The 21026-nt window shown below is 54.3% G+C and overlaps 1 protein-coding gene across 3 annotated transcripts in view; it reads left to right on the forward strand.

Moving 5' to 3' along the window:
- The first annotated feature begins 12976 nt into the window (after positions 1 to 12976).
- The window catches only part of PHACTR3 (phosphatase and actin regulator 3), a 263489-nt gene continuing 255439 nt past the window's right edge, over positions 12977 to 21026 (forward strand). The window contains exon 1 of one of the 3 annotated variants that reach the window (XM_074406723.1): positions 12977 to 13132. In XM_074406723.1, coding sequence (XP_074262824.1) covers positions 13024 to 13132 — 109 coding nt within the window. In that variant the 5' untranslated portion in view covers positions 12977 to 13023. Of the gene's footprint in view, positions 13133 to 13280; positions 14970 to 21026 lie in introns of those variants that run through there. The other 2 variants (XM_074406722.1, XM_074406725.1) reach the window with 2 other exon arrangements.

Raw genomic sequence — 21026 nt, forward strand, 5'->3', positions numbered from 1 at the left:
AATCTTCCCTCTTCCTCCTGAGTCTAGGAGCCCCTGGCACAGACAGCTCCGACTCTTGTAACTTTCCTGGCATCCACAGACGGACATGTGATCAACGCCGTGAGTCACATATTCCATTTAAAGAGCAACATAAATTGTAGATGAGAACAGTGATTCCCTGTTGTATTGCTGTCAGCTTCAGAGGTGAGTGTGATGAGGTCTTTGCCACCGTCAGGGACTCTGTGCCCCTCATTGCTGCTGTACCCCAGCACTGACCGCCATAGGCCCTCAGCACGCGTTAGTCATATCCACTTGACTCAGGCTTTGTGTCCTGGCTACTGTGGCGCAGACACAAGACTGATGTCGTGCTTTAGGTCAGGGGTCAGGAAACTGTGGCCGGTGGACCATGTCCAGTCACCTGTCTATAAAGTTTTATTGGAACATGGCCACACCCATTTGTTTGCATATTGTCTATGGCTGCTTTGGTACTCTAGGGACAGAGGCCACGTGGCCTGCAAAGCCTGAAATATTTGCTATGTGGGCTTTACAGGACAAGTTTGCTGCCCCCATATGAACTGGATACTGATGAGCAGCGTCCTCCCCACCCCTGGATGGGGAGCTGGTACCACTCTGACCACTGCCAGCCCTGCCCTGGCTAGACTCACTAATCCACCATCCCTTCTTCGTGCTCCCCAGGGCAGCGTGGCTCATTGGTGGGAACCTGCCGAAGGGGAGCGACCTGTTTGCGAGCGGGACTCGTTCCTCGGCTGTGATCTTTGGTGGCAGGTCTCAGGTTGGTGTCAGCGATGGGGACCCACTGCAGGAACACCCCAGGCTGGGCTCAGGGGCGGCATGCAGCATGTGCTCTGTCACAACAACCTTGTGTGTTTCCGGACCTGGAGACCTGCATCCCGGGCACCCTCTCCTGACTGTGCAGCAGGAATCCTGGCTTGGAAGGAGCCCCTGTGGCTCAGAGGGTCCAAGCCCCAGGTTTCTCACTGAGCCCCTCAGGCAGGTGTTCCCTGTCTGCAGGGCCTCTGAGCCCTAACTGCTCTCACCCTGCCTGGGCCGGGGGTCCCAGCCCCTCCTCAGTGGGTCAGCTCTCCAGGGTCTCCACTCTCTGCCATCCCCTCCCATGGCTTCCCTTCCCAGTCTCATCTCTGTGCCCTGCTTCTTTGGATTAATGCCTAACCATGGTCACTTGGCTCTCAACATTCACTCCACAAACAGGGTTGCGCACCTGCTGTGTGCCAGGCGCCCTGCTGGGCTTAGGGGCTCAGTGGGGATGAGAGGTAGGCACTGTCCTCCTGGAGATCAGAGTCCACTGGCAGAGGCAGGAGCCAGTCGCTGCTGTGCAGAGTGTGTGTGTGTGCGTGTGTGTGTGAGTGCATGTGTGTGAGACTGTGGGTGTGAGAATGTGTGTGTGCATGTGAGTGTGTGACTGTGGGTGTGTCTATGTGAGAGTGTGTGTGTGCATGTGAGTATGCATGTGAGTGCGTTTGTGTGTGTGTGTGTGTGAGGGTATGTGTGTGCATGGGTGTGAGACTGGGTGTGTCTGTGAGAATGAGTGTGAATGTGTGTGAGTGCATGTATGTGTGTGAGTGCATAAGTGTGTGCGTGTATGTGTGTGCATGTGAGTGTGTGAGACTGGGTGCGTGTCTGTGAGAGTGTGAGTGTGTGTGAGACTGTGCATGTGTGAGTGTGTGCATGTGTGTGTGTGAGAGTGTGTGTGTGTGTGTGTGTGTGTGTGTGTGTGTATAGTGGGGATGGGACTGAAAGCTCCCGAACCAGAGGACCCAGGGAAGGGGAGGAAAGACAGGGCCTCTGTGGTGAGGACACAGCACACCAGAGGCTGGGCAGGTGGGTGGGGCCTGCCGTGGCTCCTTTCGGAGATTTTGGAGCCTCTCTGCCTCATGCCTCTCGTCTCAGCCTCCACTGTGACTTCGAGCTCTATGGTGCTCAGGCCCCACGTGAAGCGCATTGCCACTCCCTGCTGCCCAGGCATCCTGGAGGAGCTGCTCTGGTCCCTGCTCCATGTCCAGGTGGAGAGGGGGTCAGGGGAGTCGGGGCCCACTGGGGTAAATCTTCCTCCAGCGGGAGACAGGGGGATGCTGCGTCCCACCAAATCCTCCTCCTTTCCCGCCTCCAGATGGGTCATCCTGAGGGAGTCACTATACACAGGGTGGCTCATGTCTCAGTTTGCCTGGGACAGCTCCAGGTTTTACCTGTCATCTTGGTGTCTTTAATAGGGAGTGTCCCAGACGGTGGGATGAAGGATGCTTTCGCCCTGTCTCCTCTGCCTCCCCTGTGCTCCTGACATTCAGCAATTGGTTTGCCATGAAGTGGTGGCTGCCTCCTCCCTCCCTTTCTCTGGCTCCTGGGGCCACACTCCCTAACCCCAAAGGGTCACCTGTGCCTGGACCTCAGGCTCTGTTTCTGGGGAACTAAGGCTGGAGCCTTTGAAGGTGTGAGGAATGGGAGTGTCAGAAGCATGTCTGTGCTCTAGGGACAGATCAGTCTCAACTCACGGAAGGACACCCACAGGGAGCTGTGATGCGGAAATTAAGGGAGAATAATTGGCCCAGGCTGCTGGAGAGGGGCTTTCTGGGGAGCAGACATGTAGGGAGATTTGGGGGAAGAATCCGTGGGGGAGGGGGCCCTGGAGAATCTTGGCAGGTGGTGGCACAGGCAGAGTGTCTCCGGTAGAAACAGTTGAATTCCAAGATTTGGGGAAGTCCCAGAAAGAATTCCTGCGCCTCTGTTGCTGCTCAGCCCAAATCCTGGAGGACCTCTCTGTCAGTGGCAGATAAAAGGGAGAAGTAAATCTCAGGAAAGGCGTCCAGGTAAAACGGGAAGAAAGGACGCGAGAAGCACTGCACTGCCTGGACCATTTCATCCACTCACACTTTGCCAGGAAAGACTCCATCCATGGGGCCAGAAGCACTCTCTGACCACTGCACCTGCAGCGGGGAGAGCAAGAGGGACACACACTGGGGGAGAGTGGAACAGAAATAGAGAGAGGAGAGAACAGAGAGAGTCAGGAAGAAAAACCAAAGCTTATTGAAACACATAGCAGGAGAGAGAGAGGGAGGGGGAGAGAAAGAGAGACAAGAGATGAATAGATGGGTGGATGGATGGATGGATGGATGGATGGAAGGATGGATGAATAATGGATGATGGATGATGGATAGAGGATGGACAGACAGGGATGAATGGATGATTCTTGGGTGGAAGATAGATGGGCGAGTGGATGAGTGGGTAAGTGGATGGAGGGATAATGGCTGATGGATGGAGTATGGGTAGATCATGGATGGATGGATGGATGGATGGATGGATGGATGGATAATGGATGATGGATAATGGATGATGGATGATGGATAGAGGATGGACAGATCAGGGATGAATGGATGATGGTTGAATGGAAGATGGATAGATGAGTAGATGGGTGGGTAAATGGATGGATGGATGGATGATGGATGGAGGATGGGTAGATCAAGGATGAATGGATGGTTGTTGGGTGGAAGGTAGAAGGGCGAGTGGATGGGTGGGTAAGTTTGGGTGGAGGGATGATGGATGGAGTATGGGTAGATCATGGATGAATGGATGATGGATGGATGGAGGATGAGTGGATACTGGAATGAATGGATAATGGACAAAAATGGATGATGGATGGATGATGGGCAGTTGATGGGCAGATTGCAGTGGGCACCTTTATCTTGCTGTGTCAGTTGTAAGGGACCTGGTGTTCACAGCATTGGCTTCTGAGGCCCCATGACCTCCTGTTTGTTTCCCTACCCTATCGCTGCCTCCTCCTCAGACAAGTTGTAAGGTGTAGAGCCTGTTCTCTATCTAAACACTGTAGCTTTCTTGACTCAGTGTTCTTCTTGTAAAATGGGTTTTATTTCCCAACTGCTAGGGTTGCTGGCTGGCGGGGGAGTGGACAGATTACTTCTAAGCATCTGGCACATGGGAGACTCTCAACCAGGTAGCTGTATTGATGATTTAAAAAAAAATAACTGAGGTATAATTTACGCAGTCTAAATTCACCGTTTTAGTGTATGATTCAGTGGTTTTTAGTATATTCACAAAGTTGTATAACAATCATTACTATCTGATTCCAGAACATTTTCACCACCCCATAAAAAATCCATTAAGCAGTCACTCCCCATCCTCCCCTTCCCCAGTCCTTGGCAACCATTAAACTCTTTTTTCTTCGGATTGGCCTTTTCTGTATTTCACGGAAGTGGAGACATACGCAATGCAGACTTTTATGATTGGTTTCTTTCACTTAGCACAGTCTTTCCAAGGTTCATCTGTGTTGTAGTGTGGATCAACACATCATTCCATTTTATTGTCAAATAATATTCCATTGTATGGATGTACATCTGGCCCTCCAAATTCTCAGATTCCACATCCCTGGCTTCAACCAAGTGCAGATTGAAAATATTTTAGAAAGAAAAGGATGGAGTATCTATACCGAACATGTACAAACTTTTAAATTCTTGCCATTGTTTTGTAAGGAATGCAGCATAAAAACTATTTCCACAGCATTTGCATTGAATCAGGTATTATAAGAAATCTAGAGATGATTTAAAGCAAGCTTGTCCAAAGGGCAGCCCGTGGGCCAAATGTGGCCCAGGATGGCTTTGAATGCAGCCCAAAGCAAATTCATAAACTTCCTTAAAACATTATGAGATTTTTTTTTTGCGATTTCTTTTGAGCTCATCAGCTATCCTTAGTATATTTTTTGGGTGGCCCAGGGAAGCCAAAAGATTAGATACCCATGATTTAACACAAGAGGATGTATGTAGCTTATAAGCAAATAGTACACCATTTCATATAAAGAACTTGAGCATCTACGGATTTTGGTATCCCTGGGGGTTCTGTAATCAATCCCCCATGGATGCTAAGGGATTTTTCATCATCAGCTGACAGCTTTTTGAGTTGCATCCACTTTTTGGTTATTATGGTGAATGCTGCCCTGAGCAGCCATGTACCTGCTTTTCTGGGGAAAAATGTTTCCAGTTCTCTCGGGTACATACCTGGAAGTGGGGGTGCTCAGTGATGCGGCGACTTGATGTTTAGGTTTTCCAGGGATCACGGGACTGTTTCCCAAGGTAGCTGCACCATTTTACATGCTGACAATTTGTTTTCAACAACGAATCTATAATCCCACGATGTGTCGAAAGAGGGTTCAAAGCAGCTCACACCCACACCTGAATTCAGCAGGGGACTGTCAGAGAAATGAGAGGCCTCAGGGCAGGGCCAGGGAATTGGGCCAGGACCAGGGAGGGGAAAGAGCAGAGTCCTTCCCGGCACAGGCCACAGCTCTCACATGAGGCTCTGGGCCGTGCTGCAGGGCGGGTGCCTGGGGTGCGCGGCAGTGGCTCTGGAAGTCGCTGGGTACACGCTGTGCGTCTTCCGGAGCACTGATTTTTACTTAAATATTTGGGGAGAAACTGATGTGTTTGAAAAGGATATAGACACATGTTGGCTAGAATGAAAAACCGGATGAACTTTCAGAAAGCTCAAAGGGATCCAGCACCTGCATCTCTCCACTGAAGGCTGCTTTCGCCACAGCCCCAACATGAGACCACCCCTAGCAGGGGCACCTGCCGCCCACCGCAACTGGGGAGAGGTGGGCAGGTTCACCTGCACCCGTCCTAGCGGCCACCAGAGGGCGCCCGGACCCTCCCTGGTTGCAGATTCCGGGAAATACCCAAGGTTTCTGCCAGTTTCTCCCCCGTGCTGTGGGCAGAGCTGAGCCCCAAACCCACTCCGGTCCTCCCGGGGGGACGGGGGCCGCTCAGACTCAACCTCAGTGGGCACGCTGACGGAGGGGAGAGCGGTGGAGAATCCTACGGCTGGAGGCAGAGCTCAGCAGAGAGTCTGGCCTTGCAAGGCGTCTCCCACGGCCTGGGGGACGTTGGACCTGGGTCCCCACCTACGGGATGCTGAGGAGCCCGGGTGAGAGGTCCCTGGGGCAGGCTGGAAACGCTGCCAGGATCGGCCCCCAGCGCCTGCCCCGGAAATAACAGCGTTGCTGCACGCGACTCAAAGAGGATTGGAGGCAGTTCAGAGCGATTCACAAACTCGAGCCGCAGCTGAGACCTCGGGACCCGGAGAGGCGGGGATGATGCCGAAAGGACCCACGGCGGGGACGCGGACTGGAGCCTGGGATGAGGGGCAGCCGCTTACGGAGACTTCATCCGGGTCGGGCCCAGCGCTGGGCGTCTCGGGTCCTGGGTCCCTGGGGTGCAGCCCAGGAGCCGCTAGAGGGGCTGAGTGTCTGCTCCTGGAGGGTCAGTGCCCCTGGAAGATTTGGACGGAGAATTTGTGTATGTGGAGAGAATGCAAACGTGTCATGGATTTTTATGATAAAAGAAAAGACTTAGAAATTGCTTCAGAAAGACCCGGACCACGACGCGGACACACTGATCTTCTGACTTGGGAATACACTGAGAATCCTGTCATTAGCTTCCTGGAAGGGGACCAGGTTCTCAGGGTCTGGGAGAGAGAAACACAGAAATCACTGTCTCACACACTCTCTCTCACACTCTCATAGACACCACTCATTCCCCTCACATGCACAGATTCACACACATACTCATCCCCCTTACACCACACACACACACACTCCCCTCACACACATCCCCTCACATGCACACACACACACTCATCCTCCTCACACACACATCCCCATACATGCACACACACACATACACATCCTCCTCACACACACACATCCCCTCACATGCACACACACACACTCATCCTCCTCACACACACATCCCCATACATGCACACACACACATACACATCCTCCTCACACACATCCTCTCACATGCACACACACACACATACACATTCATCCCCCCTACACATCCCTTCACATGCGCACACACACACATACACAAATACCCCCCTCACACACACACATCCCCTCACATGCACAGATACACACTCATCCCCCTTACACACATATCCCCTCACATGCACACACACACACTCATCCTCCTCACACACACATCCCATACATGCACACACACACACACACTCATCCTCACACACACACATCCTCTCACATGTACACACACACACATTAATCCCCCTATACATCCCTTCACGTGCACACACACACATTCACCCCCTCACACACATCCCCTCACATGCACACACACACATACACATACACTCACGTGCACACACCCCCCTCACACACATCCCCTCACATGCACACACACACATACACATACACTCATCCTCACACACATACACAATCATCCCTTACACACATTCCCTCACACGCACACACACATACACACATCCCCCCCACATCGTCTTACAGACTCATCCCTCACATACACACACACACACATACACACAGTGATCCCCTCACACAAGCACACACACACACACACCCAGTCTCACAGACATGCTCATACACACACATTTATCTCCCTCACACTCACACACACTCATACACTCACACACACTCATACAAACACATACACTGACTCATTCCCTCATACACATCCCCACACCCGTGTCACTCATCCCCCACACAAGCACACCCACCCACTCTCACAGACGTGCTCACACATTTACCCCCTGACACCCACACACTCATACACACTCACACTCATTCCGTCACACATATCCCCACACACACATCCCCCTCACATACACACTCGCACAAACATACACTCACACATACACATGCTCATCCTCTCACACAAGCATGCGCGCACACACACACACACTTGCACTTTCACTTACTTACACACACAGTTGCACTGTACAATTTCTCCAGGTCCCGTCTTCTTCATTTTCATTGTTCCAGTCACTCTGAGTAACTTATAGTGGCTTTTAATTTTTTTAAAGAGGAAGATTCCTTTTATTATTTTTTAAATTATGTGTTTATGATTCTTAGTGATGGGGTCTCTCTCTTTTGCCCAGGCTGGAGTGCAGTGGCATGTCATGGCTCACTGCAGCCTCGAACTCCTGGGCTTAGCTGAATCCTTCTGAGTAGCTGGGACCACAGGCTTGTGCCACCAAACCCAACTACTTTTTAAATTTTTTGTACAGCTGAGGTCTTGTTGTGTTGCCCAGGCTGGTCTTGAACTCCTGGCTTCAAGCAAACCTCCTGTGTCAGTTTCCTGAGTAGCTGGGATTGTAGGTATGAACCATCCTTTCCTTTTTTTTTAAAAAAAAAATAATTATTTGAGGTGATATTTGTGTAATGCCAAATCAGCCCTCTTCAAGTGAACAATTCAGTGCATTTAGGACATTCGCAATGTCATGCGCCCACTGCCTCTGCTTGTTCCAAGCCATTTTCACCATCTCAAGGTAAAACCTCATCTTCGTGGTGCCTTTTAGATCTTTAGTTATTAATTATGTATGAAACATCCCCATGAATCAAAGCCTCTGTGGTCCCAGGGAATTGGAATGGTGATTACACACAGTCTCTGTCCTCAGCGATAGTCAGCCTTTACCCAGCGTAGTCTTCAAGTGTTCCAACTCTTATGAGCACAGGCCTCATTTCCTCCCAGACAGCAGGAAGGCTGGTGTCTATGCAGCACACGTGCCCTGCTCGGCTGGCCCTTGCCACGATCAGACATTGCCAATCAATTGCAGCATCCTTACTGATCCTTGAGGCAGCCTCGTGACCTTGCGGATCTCAGGCGCACTGCTAACCAACACTGAGAAAGCAAGCTTTGGGCTGGTCGGAGCTGCGGTGCTGTACATACAGAGGTCTAGATCGTGCATAAGTACACTGGAGTCCATGAAGTCAAGTCTTCCTTGTCTGCAAGTTGCAGGGCAACCAGAATTTTATAGCCTTACAGGAAACCTCCACCTGTTCTCACTCCATCCTGCAGGAAAAACATTGTGCAAGTATCCCAGCTGGTTCCTGCGGGCCGTGAGAGTGCTGAGGGACACATGGACACAGGGAGGGGAACATCACACTCTGAGGTCTGTGGGCGGGGGGAGCTAGGGGAGGGTCAGTGGGGGTGGGTGGAGAAAGGGGAGGAATAGCATGGGGAGAAATGCCAGCTGTAGGCGAGGGGGAGGAAGGCAGCACGTCACGCTGCCATGTGCGCACCTGTGCAACAATCCTGCATGTTCTCCACATGTACCCCAGAACCTAAAATGCAATATATATGTATATATATAAAGGTGCTGAAGGAATGGCTAGCATAGACAGAGACAGTGAATGTGGCAAGTCCCTGCTGTTGGGTCAGTGTTTGTGTCCGGGGAGGTCGTTCACAGCCACGACCTGCTACGGAATCTGCCGGGGGCCTAATGCAAATCAAAGTGCCGTGCCCCTCATTCAACAATTCTGAAGGGCTGTGAGGTGGGGGGTGGCCGAGCAGGAAGCCAAGCCCGGGCCCTTCTGAGCCTGGAGCCCTGTGCCTGTCCAGGTGGCTCTTACTGCAGTCATTCTGGCCATTTCTCCCCCTGAGACGGCGCTCTGCACGAGGAGCTGGCCTGGCCTGGAAGCGCAGTGTTGGTGTCGTGGAGAGCCTGGTGTCTGCTCTGCCCCACACTCTCCCCCTCTCCAGGTGGCTGCGCCACAGCAGCGTTCGGAGAACCTCCCCTTCCCAAGGCTCAGGAGGGAAGGTTCAGGTGAGCTGACTCAACCCCACTTGCATCCTCCTTCTTGCCACCAGCCTGGCCAACCCGTAGCTCCCATCCCTTAGAGGCCAGGAGCAGCTCCGGGTCGGGGAGAGATTCTAGGAGGAGGCCCAAGCACACTGGCTTGGGGGTTTCTCTGGAGCTTCAAGGAAGGAGACTGTCCCTGGCAGCTTTGGTAGTGGGACTCGGATTCAGCCATGTCTGGCACGACCCTGCCTCCTGGTCTCTCCAGGGGCCCAGGGGTGCCTTTTCTGCTCCAGCCAGAAGGACTTGGATTTCTGCCCATTGGGACTCAAAGAGTCTCTGGGGTGAGTGGGGCTCAAACATGGGGCTAGGTGGCTTAGCCAGGTGGCTGCTCCATGGCATGTGGCTGCAGGAAAGTCATCAATGCCTCTTGTCTCTCATGGCCCTTGCTGTGTCCTAGACTTCACATAGGGTTTTATAGTCTTACAGGAAATCCTGCAAGGCGGAGGGTGAACCTCTCATCAGGAGCTGCTGTCGTCTCTGGGTTCCCGCGGCCCAGACTGATCCCTGGGCATTCCGGACATCCCGGAGGGCCCTCACAGGGAAGGGATGTCACCCAAGGGCTGGGCCCTGGGAAGCCGCTGGAGGGGTGGCCTTCAGCCCTCCTGGATTCCTGGCAGGGGCTGGGCCTGACCAGCCTGTCGTCTGCCCGAGAAGCACCCCGAGGTGGTGTGGCTCTGGGGAGGTGCACAGGTCCTGGAGTCCAGTTACCAGGCCTGGAGCTTGGCTTGTCTGCCTATCAGCAGCAGGGCTGCAGGGAAGCTCTGAGAGCTTCAGTCTTCTTATTTGTAAATGGGGATAATGAATAACGCTGTCTGGATTTTTCTGAAGATGAACCGGCATAAAGCGGATGGAGCATTTAGCGGAGGGCCTGGTGTGTCGGAAGTCATCGGTGAGTGTGAATGGTCAGCCTTCATCTTCCCCTCTGCATCCTCTTCTGAAGAAACCTTCTCAGAGTTCACAGGGTCCAGGGACCCCAATCCAGGCCGCCCATAAGGAGGGCGACAGTGTCTGCTGGCCTCACACAGGGCTAACCAGCGTCCCTCCTGGCGGTGTGTACTTGGCAGGGCTGTGTAGACCTGCAGGTCACCACGAGGCCCCTGTGGAAACAAATCAGGGGTCATGAGGGCTCTGGCCTGCGGAGAGGCTTTCCTGGCACACCTTGGATTTGTCCTCACGCTAACATTTCTGTCTCCTAACTCTCTCCTTCAGTGACCTCTTCCCCACCAAGGTGAGGGAGAAAGGAAATGGCAAGGAGGGTGGGACTGAAAATTCCAGTCCTCCATAGGGCTGCCTTCAGGCACAGCTGGATCCAGCTGCTCATATGGACAATGCCAGCAGCCCCTGACACCTCCCTGTCCAGGCTCCTCCCTCTTCTGTGTTGTTTGGATTCTGAGCCATGTAATGGCCCTGGAAGTTCAGACCATCCTTCTCAGGGCTAGTGGATATTGTGGGCTTCTCTCTCCCAGTCCAGCAAAGTCCCAACTCTGTGCTTCTGTGAATCAACTTTTCTGGCCCAGTCTCTGAGGCCAGGTGGATGATCTATGCTGAGTGGTTGGACCAGGTCATGAGCCCTCCCTTGGAGTTAGGGAGGGGCCGTGGGTCCTCCAGAGTGGGGAAGGAGGCGTCCAGCAGAAATGCTACTCCCGGCAGAGTGGAACAAAGGCTGCAAAGCACGTGGTCCATAAGTGACCAGGACCAACGCCCGTCCTCTCAAATTCCAGCCCAGTGAGGGACAGGGCAGATGGGTGGACAAACAGTCTCAGCGGGATGCAGTGCGTGGGCACAGTGCTGGGGGCCTACGCCAGGGAGAGCCGCAGGCCTGCGGAAGAGAGGCAGGGAAGCTGAAGGAGCAGAGGCTTCAGAAAAGAGGCAAATACCTAAATCGGGTCGTGAAGTTTGGGTAGGAGTTCAGCAGGGCGAATCAATGGGCTGGGCAAACAGCAAGGAAGCGCCACAACGCTGACCGGGCATTGAACCCGGACCTGCACCTTTCTCGCTTCCTAAGCAGGTAACTTCGCTTCTTTGGGCCTCAGTTTCCTCCTCTAGAAAGGAGGGCATGATCATAGTGGCTCTCTCCAGGAGCTGATGGAGGAGCGAACAGGACGAACGAAGTAGGAGAGGGCTTAGAGCCGCGGACCGAGTCCCAGCTCTCACGGAGCTTGCGTTTGCTCATCTGTAAAGTGGGCACAATAACTGCACCCTCCTCAGTGAGTTTTCGGAAGGTTCAGGGAACGTATGCTGAGCGCAGTGCCGCCGGATGCTGGCTGCCAACTGTTACCAGCATTAAGCAGTTCCGAAGATGAGGCTGAGGAGTCTGGGCGGGAGGTGCGGGAAGCAGGCAGCCTGCCAGGGAGGAGGCAGGTGGCCGGGAGGCCTGGCTCCATCCCAGTCCCAGCACTGCACCAGCAGCTGTGTGGCCCACTGATGGTACCTGCTGGGGGAGCCCTGAGGGATGGAACCGGAGGGTTCCTGGTCCCTTAGCAGAGCGCACTTTGAAAGCTCTCAGTGGTGGAGGAGGGGACTGGTGTTCCTTTGGGGCTCTGAGGACCCGAGTGTCAGGAGGAGGGTTACCCGGACCTCCGCTGGGGACCCGGCTCTGGGTGCTGATGGGGACCCTGTTTCCATCTCAGGCCAGGATCCTGTCTCAATGTCGGGGCTGTGGCTGCCAAACCCCCAAAGTCAGTGAAGGCTACTGAGGCCTCCGGAGTCACCTCTACCCCTTCACGCTCAGGTGCTGGTGGGGTGACTGGGCATTTTGTGAGAGCCGTTGGGAGGGTCAGGGGCCCGGGGCCGGCACAGTTCCACTTCTGGAGCTGGCTGTCGGTTACAAAGGTGTCCCCCAAGCAGCACTCATTACGCTAATTTACAGCCGAAAGTAAGTATATGGGCTCGATTGGTTCCTGCCTCCCACCGCGCCCTTACATTAAAGGCAGCCAAGGAGTCTCCAACGTAGGGGGCCCAGGCCCCGCTCAGTCTCCGCGCAAGCCACCCCACTCCAGCCCCAGCCCATTTTACACACCAGACCACTGAGGCTCAGAGAGGCCAAGCGACCCGCCCGCCGCCTCACAGCGGCCCCAGCGCTGCTGCCTGTTTACAGCGCGGGGAACCGGCGGCTACGCCTCCTGCCCGGCTGGCCCTTTAACGTTTCTAGGGCTTCCCTGGAAGGCCCCGGGCGCGGCGCTGAGGTCTCCCCTCCCGCTCCCGCCCGCCCCGGCCAGGCTGCGGCTCGGGGAGGGTCAAGGTCACAGCGGCGCCCCTCGGAGCCCCCGCCCGGCGGAGGGGCAGGCCTCGCGTGGCGGCACCGCCCCCGGCCCTGGTCCCAGTCCCGCCCCGCCGGCACCTCCCCGCGGCCCCGGCTCCGCTCCGCGGCCCTCCGGCGGGATGCGCGGCCGGGGCGGGGGGCGCGCCCGCTGTCATGCTCCCCTGCGCTCGCTGCTGCGCGCCTTCGGGGCCCGGGACGCCGCCGCCGCCGCCCGAGGCCCTGCGCAAGGTAAGCGCGCGCCGTGGGGAGGGGACGCGGGACGCGGGGCCCGGGGGCCCGGCCCCGCACGAGGCGCTGGGGGGCGACCCCTCCTGCATTCCTTGCCCTTGGCCGTTGCGGGTGGCCAGGATGCCAGTTGAGCCCCCAGCCGCAGAGGTGGGCGCCTCGGGTCTCCGGCTTCCCCCCACCGCCCCGCCCCGCAGCAAAGTCGCCTGAGTCTCTAAACAAGGGCAGTGCCCACAGGGTGGGAAGCGCTGGCGTTGGGGTCGGGAGTCCAGGGTTTGATATTCCCCTCTGCCAGCTGCATGAGCCTGTGCTCATGGCATTTGACCCTGCTGTTCCTCAGTTTCTGCATCTGTAAAATGGGGGTGATCCAATACCTGCAGCTGGGATCATGTGGATGGCGCTGGCCACCCAAGGAGGGCTCTGGGCCCGTTCATTCTTCTTCCCCAGGGAGGGCCATGGGCCTCCACCCAGGTGGGGCTGGCCCCTCGCCCCCTGCTGGGCAGACACCTGGCCCCGGAGAGGGTCCAACTGCAGTTCAGCGGCTGGAATCTAGAAAGAGGGGCCTGGGGAATCCAGAAAAGGCCAGGGCCCTAGCTGAGCCGGGGAAGAAGAGTCCGGGATGGGGAGGGGCCCAGGCCACCTGGTGACAAGGCTGGAGTGTGGCCTGTGCTCAGTGGCCATGGTGCATGAGTACAGGTGTCCAGCAGGCGGAAGCCGGAGTGGGGTGGAGGGAGCTGCGGTGTTTCCACACCGGCCCTCGGTGAGGATACAGGGGACACTTACTGCAGATTGTTCCGGGGGCCCCACCCAGGACTGCCCCTTGCCATCTCCTGGCACTGTCTGTTTTTAACCAAAGGCCCAGGAAATTCTGGGGTCAGGCCAGTTGGGAAACTTGGGTTTAGATCCATCAGTGGTTCTTATCAGTGCCTCGAAACAGGGAGCGATTCTGTCTTCCCTTAAAGACCTTTCTGGTTACCACATTTGGGGGGACACCACTGGCATCCAAGGGGCAGAAGCTAGGGACATGGCTAAGCATCCTGCACTGCCAGGACCCTCCTTCCCCCCCCGAGGAGACAATGGCATAGTCCGCAGGCTAGGGCTGGGGTTGGGAATCCCTGAGATGCTGGGATACTTGGAGTCATGAGGTCGACAAGGGGGAACAGGACACAGGGGCTTGGGGGACACTTGACAGCCCACTTATCGTCTGCCAGGCCCTCTGTGGTGCCCTTGGAGGAGAAGCTTGTGGCAGAAGCTTAACCCAGGCACGGAGGATGGGCAGCTGAATCCACTCATCATTGAGCACCTACTAAGTGTCAGTCCCTGTGCTGAGCTCCCAGAGTGGAGCTGGGAAAGAGAGGGAGATATGCCCCCTCGAGGGTGCTCCCCTCTAATGGGTCAGAAGCCCCCTCCCCCAGTGCCTGCACAGAGTAGGTGCCCACAGGTGCCAGTGCCCTCCCCTAAAGCACCCCTTTGTTGGTACTGAGCACAGCGAGGCATATTCCAGGTTGGGTTTTGGGAAAGGGCGTTCCCATTCCTGACCTTCCGCAGCCTGGCAAGCGGGTTCCGGGCCACCAGGAGCCCACGTTCTGCCTGCAGTAATTACGCAACTCCTCACCTGTTCCTTTCGCTCCTCAGTTGTTGGGCATTTTTAAAATAGTTCTGCGGCCTCTGTCTAGGCCTTGACGGATGGATGGCAGGGCTCAGCCACTGCTGACCCACTTTCCCCAAGGAGAAAACAGAATGTTTTGTCAGTGGGTCAGCAAATGATTATTCATCATTGAAAATGCTTCAGGCACTGATCTAGATGCTGGGATGCTGCGGGGAGCAGGGAGGCCCGGAGGTGAGAAGTCACTTGGTGGCACTGGGAGACAGGAGGGTCCTTGAGGGTGGAGACCCATGAGCAGGGGGCTGAGGGAGCTGAGTCTGTGGTGGGGGCCATGGGCCTTGGCCTCTGTCCTGGGGTTTTACACGTGCAGCCGGAGGCCACTGGCAGGTTCTGGGCTGAGGAATTGCATGTTGCTCTATGTCTGGGAGAGAGCTCCTCACGGCTGCTGTGTGGCTGCAGGTTTCTTTGGAGGCTGTGGCTTTGGGGGAGTTGCCAGCTGCTCAGAGGACAGGAGGGTATATCAGAGATGGAGAGAGTAGGAAGCACGGGGCATTTCAGTGGCGGGACTCATAGGACCTGCTCATGACTTGGGTACCCCAAATCCAGGATGCCACATAGGTTTGGGGCCTGAGCACCGGGTGTGTGGTGGTGCTGTTTATGGGGGCGTCGAAGGCTTGGTGGGGGAGGAGGGAGGCTCGCAGGGGGCTTCTGCAGGGCCTTCCTTCACCTTCTGTGGAGAGAGGAGGTCTGGGAGAGGAAGCATACATTCCGTGCTGACCGTGCTAATTTGGAGGGCTGGGTGCACTGGGCTATTGCACGTCTCAGTCTGGAGCTTGGGGCGGTGGTTGGTCTGGAGGCTCAATCTGAGATTTATCAGAATGGGGCTGGCACTTACAGGAGGTCACTTGGGAGGGGGCTGAGGCAGAGCGTGTGGCTGGGTGTGTTGGTTTCAATGCTTCATTTCAATGTTGAGTCAGATAGGACCCCAGTCCAAATGCCAAGTTCTGGTTTGGAGCAAGGATCCAGGCACCCAAGGAAGAACCAGGCTGTGTGCCCACGACTGGGCACTCTCATGCCAGACCTTGAGCAGGTCCCATTGACCTTGTTCCTTTTGGAACCAGGAGGATCTGTCCAGCTGCCACCTGAAGCTCAGCTTCCTGGATTTGTGTGGCTACTTCCCAGACCTTGCTTGGGAATCTTAACTCTCACCCTTAAAGGGATAATGTGCTATTTCTGTGGCCAGGGCTGCATTAATTTAGGAACAAATTAACCACTCATTCTTCCAGACTTCGAAGTCTGATTTTCAAGAGCTGACTCGTACTGAGTTATTTCTGCACTAAATGATTTTTTTTTCTATTAAAAAAATTTTTTTTTGAAGAGAAAGGCGTGATCGATGATATCATGACATGTCCCAGCTGATGCTCGTTAAAAGTTGTGGCTTTAGGGGCTGCAAAAGACGGTTTGAAATTTAATGCCTTGTTTCTCTGGCTCAGCTCAGAGTCAGGGCTGGGCAAGGCTCCCCGAAGGCAATAACTCTGAAGACCCAGATCGGGTCTGGAGTTGCCCAATTCTTTTGAAATCTTAATGACAACCAGCTGGACGTAGCAGGCTTTTCTGGTAGCAAGTGACTGAAATGGACTAGACCCACAGAAGCGAAAGGGCCATCTGTTAATTCAGGACACTGGGCGTCTGCAGCTCCAGCTAGCCTCTCCTTGTCTGTCCTGGGTGCAGCCTGGGTCATATTGCTGGTCCTTGAACCACTGACTGGAGCGAGGGAGTGGGGAGGACTGAATGGCTGAGCTCTCTGTCGCCTCCTGTCCAGAAATGGAGCTGGCATCCCTGCCATAGCCAGCCTGAGACTTCCAGCAGGAGTTCAGGAGGATCACAGAAGGAGATGGGTCCTGGGATCACAGACCCCGGCATGGCAGTGCAAGAACCCCACAGCTGTGCTCACCTGACCTGCAAAGCCCTGCAGCCTTCAGTTCTCTTTCCTGTGACCAAGGGGTGTTTGGAGGCAAAAGGCAGAGTCATGATGTCCCAGCAGCTGGAGAAGGCCCTGGGAGAGGTGTGACCCAGCTGCACGTCTTCCTTTCTCTCCTTGTCCCCCAGGGTGCTCAGGGCACACCTGTAAGAGGCAAGAACCTCCCCACAGCTGGTGGCCTCTCAGGTCTGCTTCTTCACCTGCTCTGAGCATCACATTTTCTCACAACGTATCCCAAATCCCCACGCAGCTGCCACTCCATTACCTTAAGGACTGCCGTCTTCTGGTGAACTTTGCCAATGACTCAGTTGATTGCTCCGTTTTTGTTTGAAGGGAAAGTAGTGATCCCCAGTCTTTAGAAATGGCCTAACCTGTAATTGGCACTCCAAAAATATTTTATTGGATGAATGGATAATGTGTTCTCCAGCTCAGGCGATAAGTTTTTCTGGAAAAAAAAATGGCTTGCACAAACACATACATGCATGTATTTAATTACACTAGTAGATCATAAATACATTCTCCAAGTGAGAAATGGAAAACTTTGCAAATAAGGCTCAAATCCCTTTGGAACCTGAATCCCCCCGCCCTTCCTCAGGGAAGCCACTGTTACCACTCACCGTGTTTCCCACCAGACTTTCTTGACATAAGCATGCAGGTCTCAGAGAAAAATGCACAGCATTGTTTCCGTGTGTTTTAAAGAAATGGCATCACACAGCACCTCTCGCCGTGAAGCTGTTTCCACTCGGCAGTGGTCTTGGAGATTATTTACCTGGCTTCACGGGTTCTGTCTAATGGCTTTAGAATATTCCATGGCTGTTTTCGCCTTTCTGTTACCGACAGCCATGGAGACCCTTCTCAGATCCTGTCACAGGCAGTGCTGTAGGGAGTATCTGGTGGAGACGTCTAGCCCTGAGTGAGCAGAGGGAGGACAGGCGGTCTGGGGGCGGGGTCAGGTCCAGGTGATTTACTTGACCCCTAACTGTGCAGTGGGCCACGGCTTCTGTACAGTCATCTCTCTATAAGGCAGATCCTAAGAATGGAATTCCTGGGGCTTAGGATGAGTGCATATTAAGTGTACCCTGCTATTGCCAGGCTGTTGCCCAGAGTAGCTGTATCACTCCCAACAGCGATGTCAGAGGTACGGTTTCTCTCACCAGCACTTGATACATTCAGATTCTGAAATTTGGCCAGTCCTCGAGAGGAGAAGTGAAATTACGTTATTTAGTTTGCATTGCCTTGATTGCTTGAGAGGTGGCCCTTTGGATTTCCCTCTCTGAGCATTGCCTCCTCATTTGTTTCGCCCACTTTTTCCAGGGGGCCCTTCATCTTTTCCGAATGGTCTATGAGCGCCGTTGATACGATCTGGACCCGGGTCCTCCGCTGGCTGCAAACACACGTGCGTCTCTTCACTTTGTTTACCGTGTTCTCGTCTGGATAGGAGCTTTTAGCTTTTCGTTGGGATGTGGTAAAATGTATCCAGGTTGTTCTTTGTTTTTGCTTTTTGTGTCTAAGAAATCCTTTTCTGCCTCAAGTTCAGAAACAGCTGCTTTTGGTGTCGCAGGGAGCATCCTGGTTTTAGCTCTGGAAGTCCTGCCCCGGAGAGCTGCTCAGACCTCGGCATGCCAGGATGGTTGCTCAAAAACACGGCCCTCCATGTGTCCTTTTGAGGCTTGTATGGCTTTTCTCTTTGCATTTATTTTTCTTATCTACTAGAACGTGTGTGAATGGATAGTATGAGGTAGAAGACAGGTTTTTAATAAGGGCTACAGGAGTCACTGGGTTTGACCCAGGGGTCTGTTGATTCTGGCGGAGATTTCTAGCCCTGAGTGAGCAGAGGGAGGACACGTGGTCCGGGGCTGGGGGCAGATCCAGGCAATTTACTTTACGCCTAACTGTGAAGTGGACCATGGATTCCAAATCAAAACTCAGAGCAGGTCTGGGCAAGAGTTGGACTGATCTTGTAGCCTACCTGGTTTTATTGATAACAAATTGACAATTGGCTGTACATTTCCTAGGCAGGGATCACCGCGTGGAGAAATTTGGATGCTCCTTGCAGCCTGGCTGTGTTACCAGGGCCGGCCCCAGGAGGGCGGCCCCAGGAGGGAGGCTCTCCTGCATGCCTGCCTACACGAGCAGCCTCGGACTGACTCTGAACAAGCGCAGGGCACTGGCTTTCCCAGAACCCTCCTCTGATTTGGGATTTCTACCAGACTTCGGTAACAGTTTATTTTAAGGAAAAACGACATCAGTACACATCCCTTGCATAGGACTTTTAGGCTGGACCGGGGCTGGCTGGGATGTGGGATTGGGAGGAACAGGAGTCTGGCCCTCTTTGGGCTGGCCTGGGGTCTGCACTGTGGGCTTTGTGTTGAGCAGGAGGAGTTACCCTCTGGAAGCTGGTGACCCCGTGGCCTAGATTACCTGGAGCAATGTCAACTTTGCATGATTACAGTATTTTCACGAAAGCTGCTTAGGTGCGCCAGTCACCAGGGAGGGTTCACGCGTGGACCTGTGAAGGCCTTTCCTGGAGGGAATTCAGCAACCCTTGGGCCTCATACCAGGAAGTGGACCAGACCGGGGGGCTCTCTATGGAAGGTTCCTGTGCCAGGCTCACACCCTGGCATTGTCAGGCATTTTAGTTGCAAACTGTGTGGGCCAAAGGAAACACAAGTGAGCGAGTGGGCAAGAGGGTGTTGTGCCAGTGCCTGTGAGTGCGACGGGGCAGCCCTGTCTCAGGGCCTCAGGTGGTGCCCTGAAGGCAAGTGTATGTGAACATGCATGAGGGTGTGAGGCTGTGTGTGCCTGATTGTGTGTGTATGCATGTGTGAGGCTGTACGAGAGTGTGTATGTGCCTGTGTATGAATGACTGTGTGACGGTTCGAAGGTGTGCATGAGTGCACATGCCTGTGTGTGCCTGATTGTATATGTGTGTATGCATGTGTGTATGAGGGTGTGAAGCTGTGTGTGTGAAGGTGTGCATGAGTGTGTGTGCATGAGTGTGTGTACATGTGTGTGTGTGCACGAGCAAGTGTGCATGAGTGTGTGTGCATGAACGCATGTGTCATGTATTTGTGTGTGCGTGCATGAGCGTGTGTACATGTGTGTGTGCATGAGCAAGTGTGCATGAGTGTGTGTGCATGAACGCATGTGTCCATGCATGTGTGTGTGCGTGCATGAGCATGTGTGCATGACCATGTGTGTTCATGAGCGTGTATGAGTGTGTGTGCATGAGTGTGCATGCATGTGTTTGTGCATGTGTGTGTGCGTGAGTGTGTGCGTGCATGTATATATGGATCCTGTCTCCCTCAATGTAGTGTGCCCGCCTCAGCACAGCCCTGCTCTGACCAGAGGCTTAGGAGGTCTTCCAGCTCCCAGCCCCTGACCCTCCATCTAAGCCAGGCCTCTACTTTCGCTCCCCGCCTTCACCTGTGCTGCTCCTCCTGCCGGAAGACTCCTGGCCTCCTGTGAAGTGTACCCATCTGTCAAGGCCCAGCAGTGAGAACTGGCCTGTGAAAGCTCTCACCTGCCATTCTGGAGTGATCTTTTCCCCCTGTAAACTCTTATTGTCCAAATCTCTTCTTCATATAAGGAGACCAGTCAGATTGGATTGGCCCCACGCTCCCTCGGCAGCCTGATTTTAATGTTATCACCTCTTTAAAAACTGTTTCTCCAGATATTGTATTCTGAGTCACAGGATCAGAGCTTCAACATATACATATTAGGGGGATACAGTTCAGCCCGTGACAGCCGGAGCTCGGCTGGGGCTGTGAGCTGGGCCTCTGGTCCTTTCCACTCGGGCTTCTGCACGGGCAGCTTGGGCTGCAGAAGTGAGCAACCCGAGAGAAACAGACTCGAGTTCTGTCACTGCTTATGATCTGGCTTTGGAAGTTATCGTCCCACTTCTGCCTTAGAATCGGTCCTCCCTGACTCACGGGGTGACGGTTGGCATGAACTCACCACTCGGTGGGAGGCTGCAAAGCCACACTGCGGGAAGACCACGTGAGGTTGGAGGTGATGTTGTGGCCATGTTTTGTAAAACCTCACCTGCCACACTATCTAAACGACCCCTTCCTCTTGTCGCACTGGTCCTGAAACACCCCCTGTTTAGTTCCCATACAACCCTCGCCACCACGTGTAATTGTGCAAAAAATTGTTCAGCAAACAGGCCTGAGATCACTCTCCTTAGAAGGACTGCTGGTGTCTGGGAACTTGGATTTTGGGAGCGTTCCCACCATCTTCTGAGAGGGGCTCCCTGCCTCTGCATGGTTTGTGCAGACAGTGTGGTTCATGCTGAGCATGCTGTCCTCCTG

Source organism: Saimiri boliviensis, chromosome 9, assembly GCF_048565385.1.
Source record: "Saimiri boliviensis isolate mSaiBol1 chromosome 9, mSaiBol1.pri, whole genome shotgun sequence".
NCBI lineage: Eukaryota > Metazoa > Chordata > Mammalia > Primates > Cebidae > Saimiri > Saimiri boliviensis.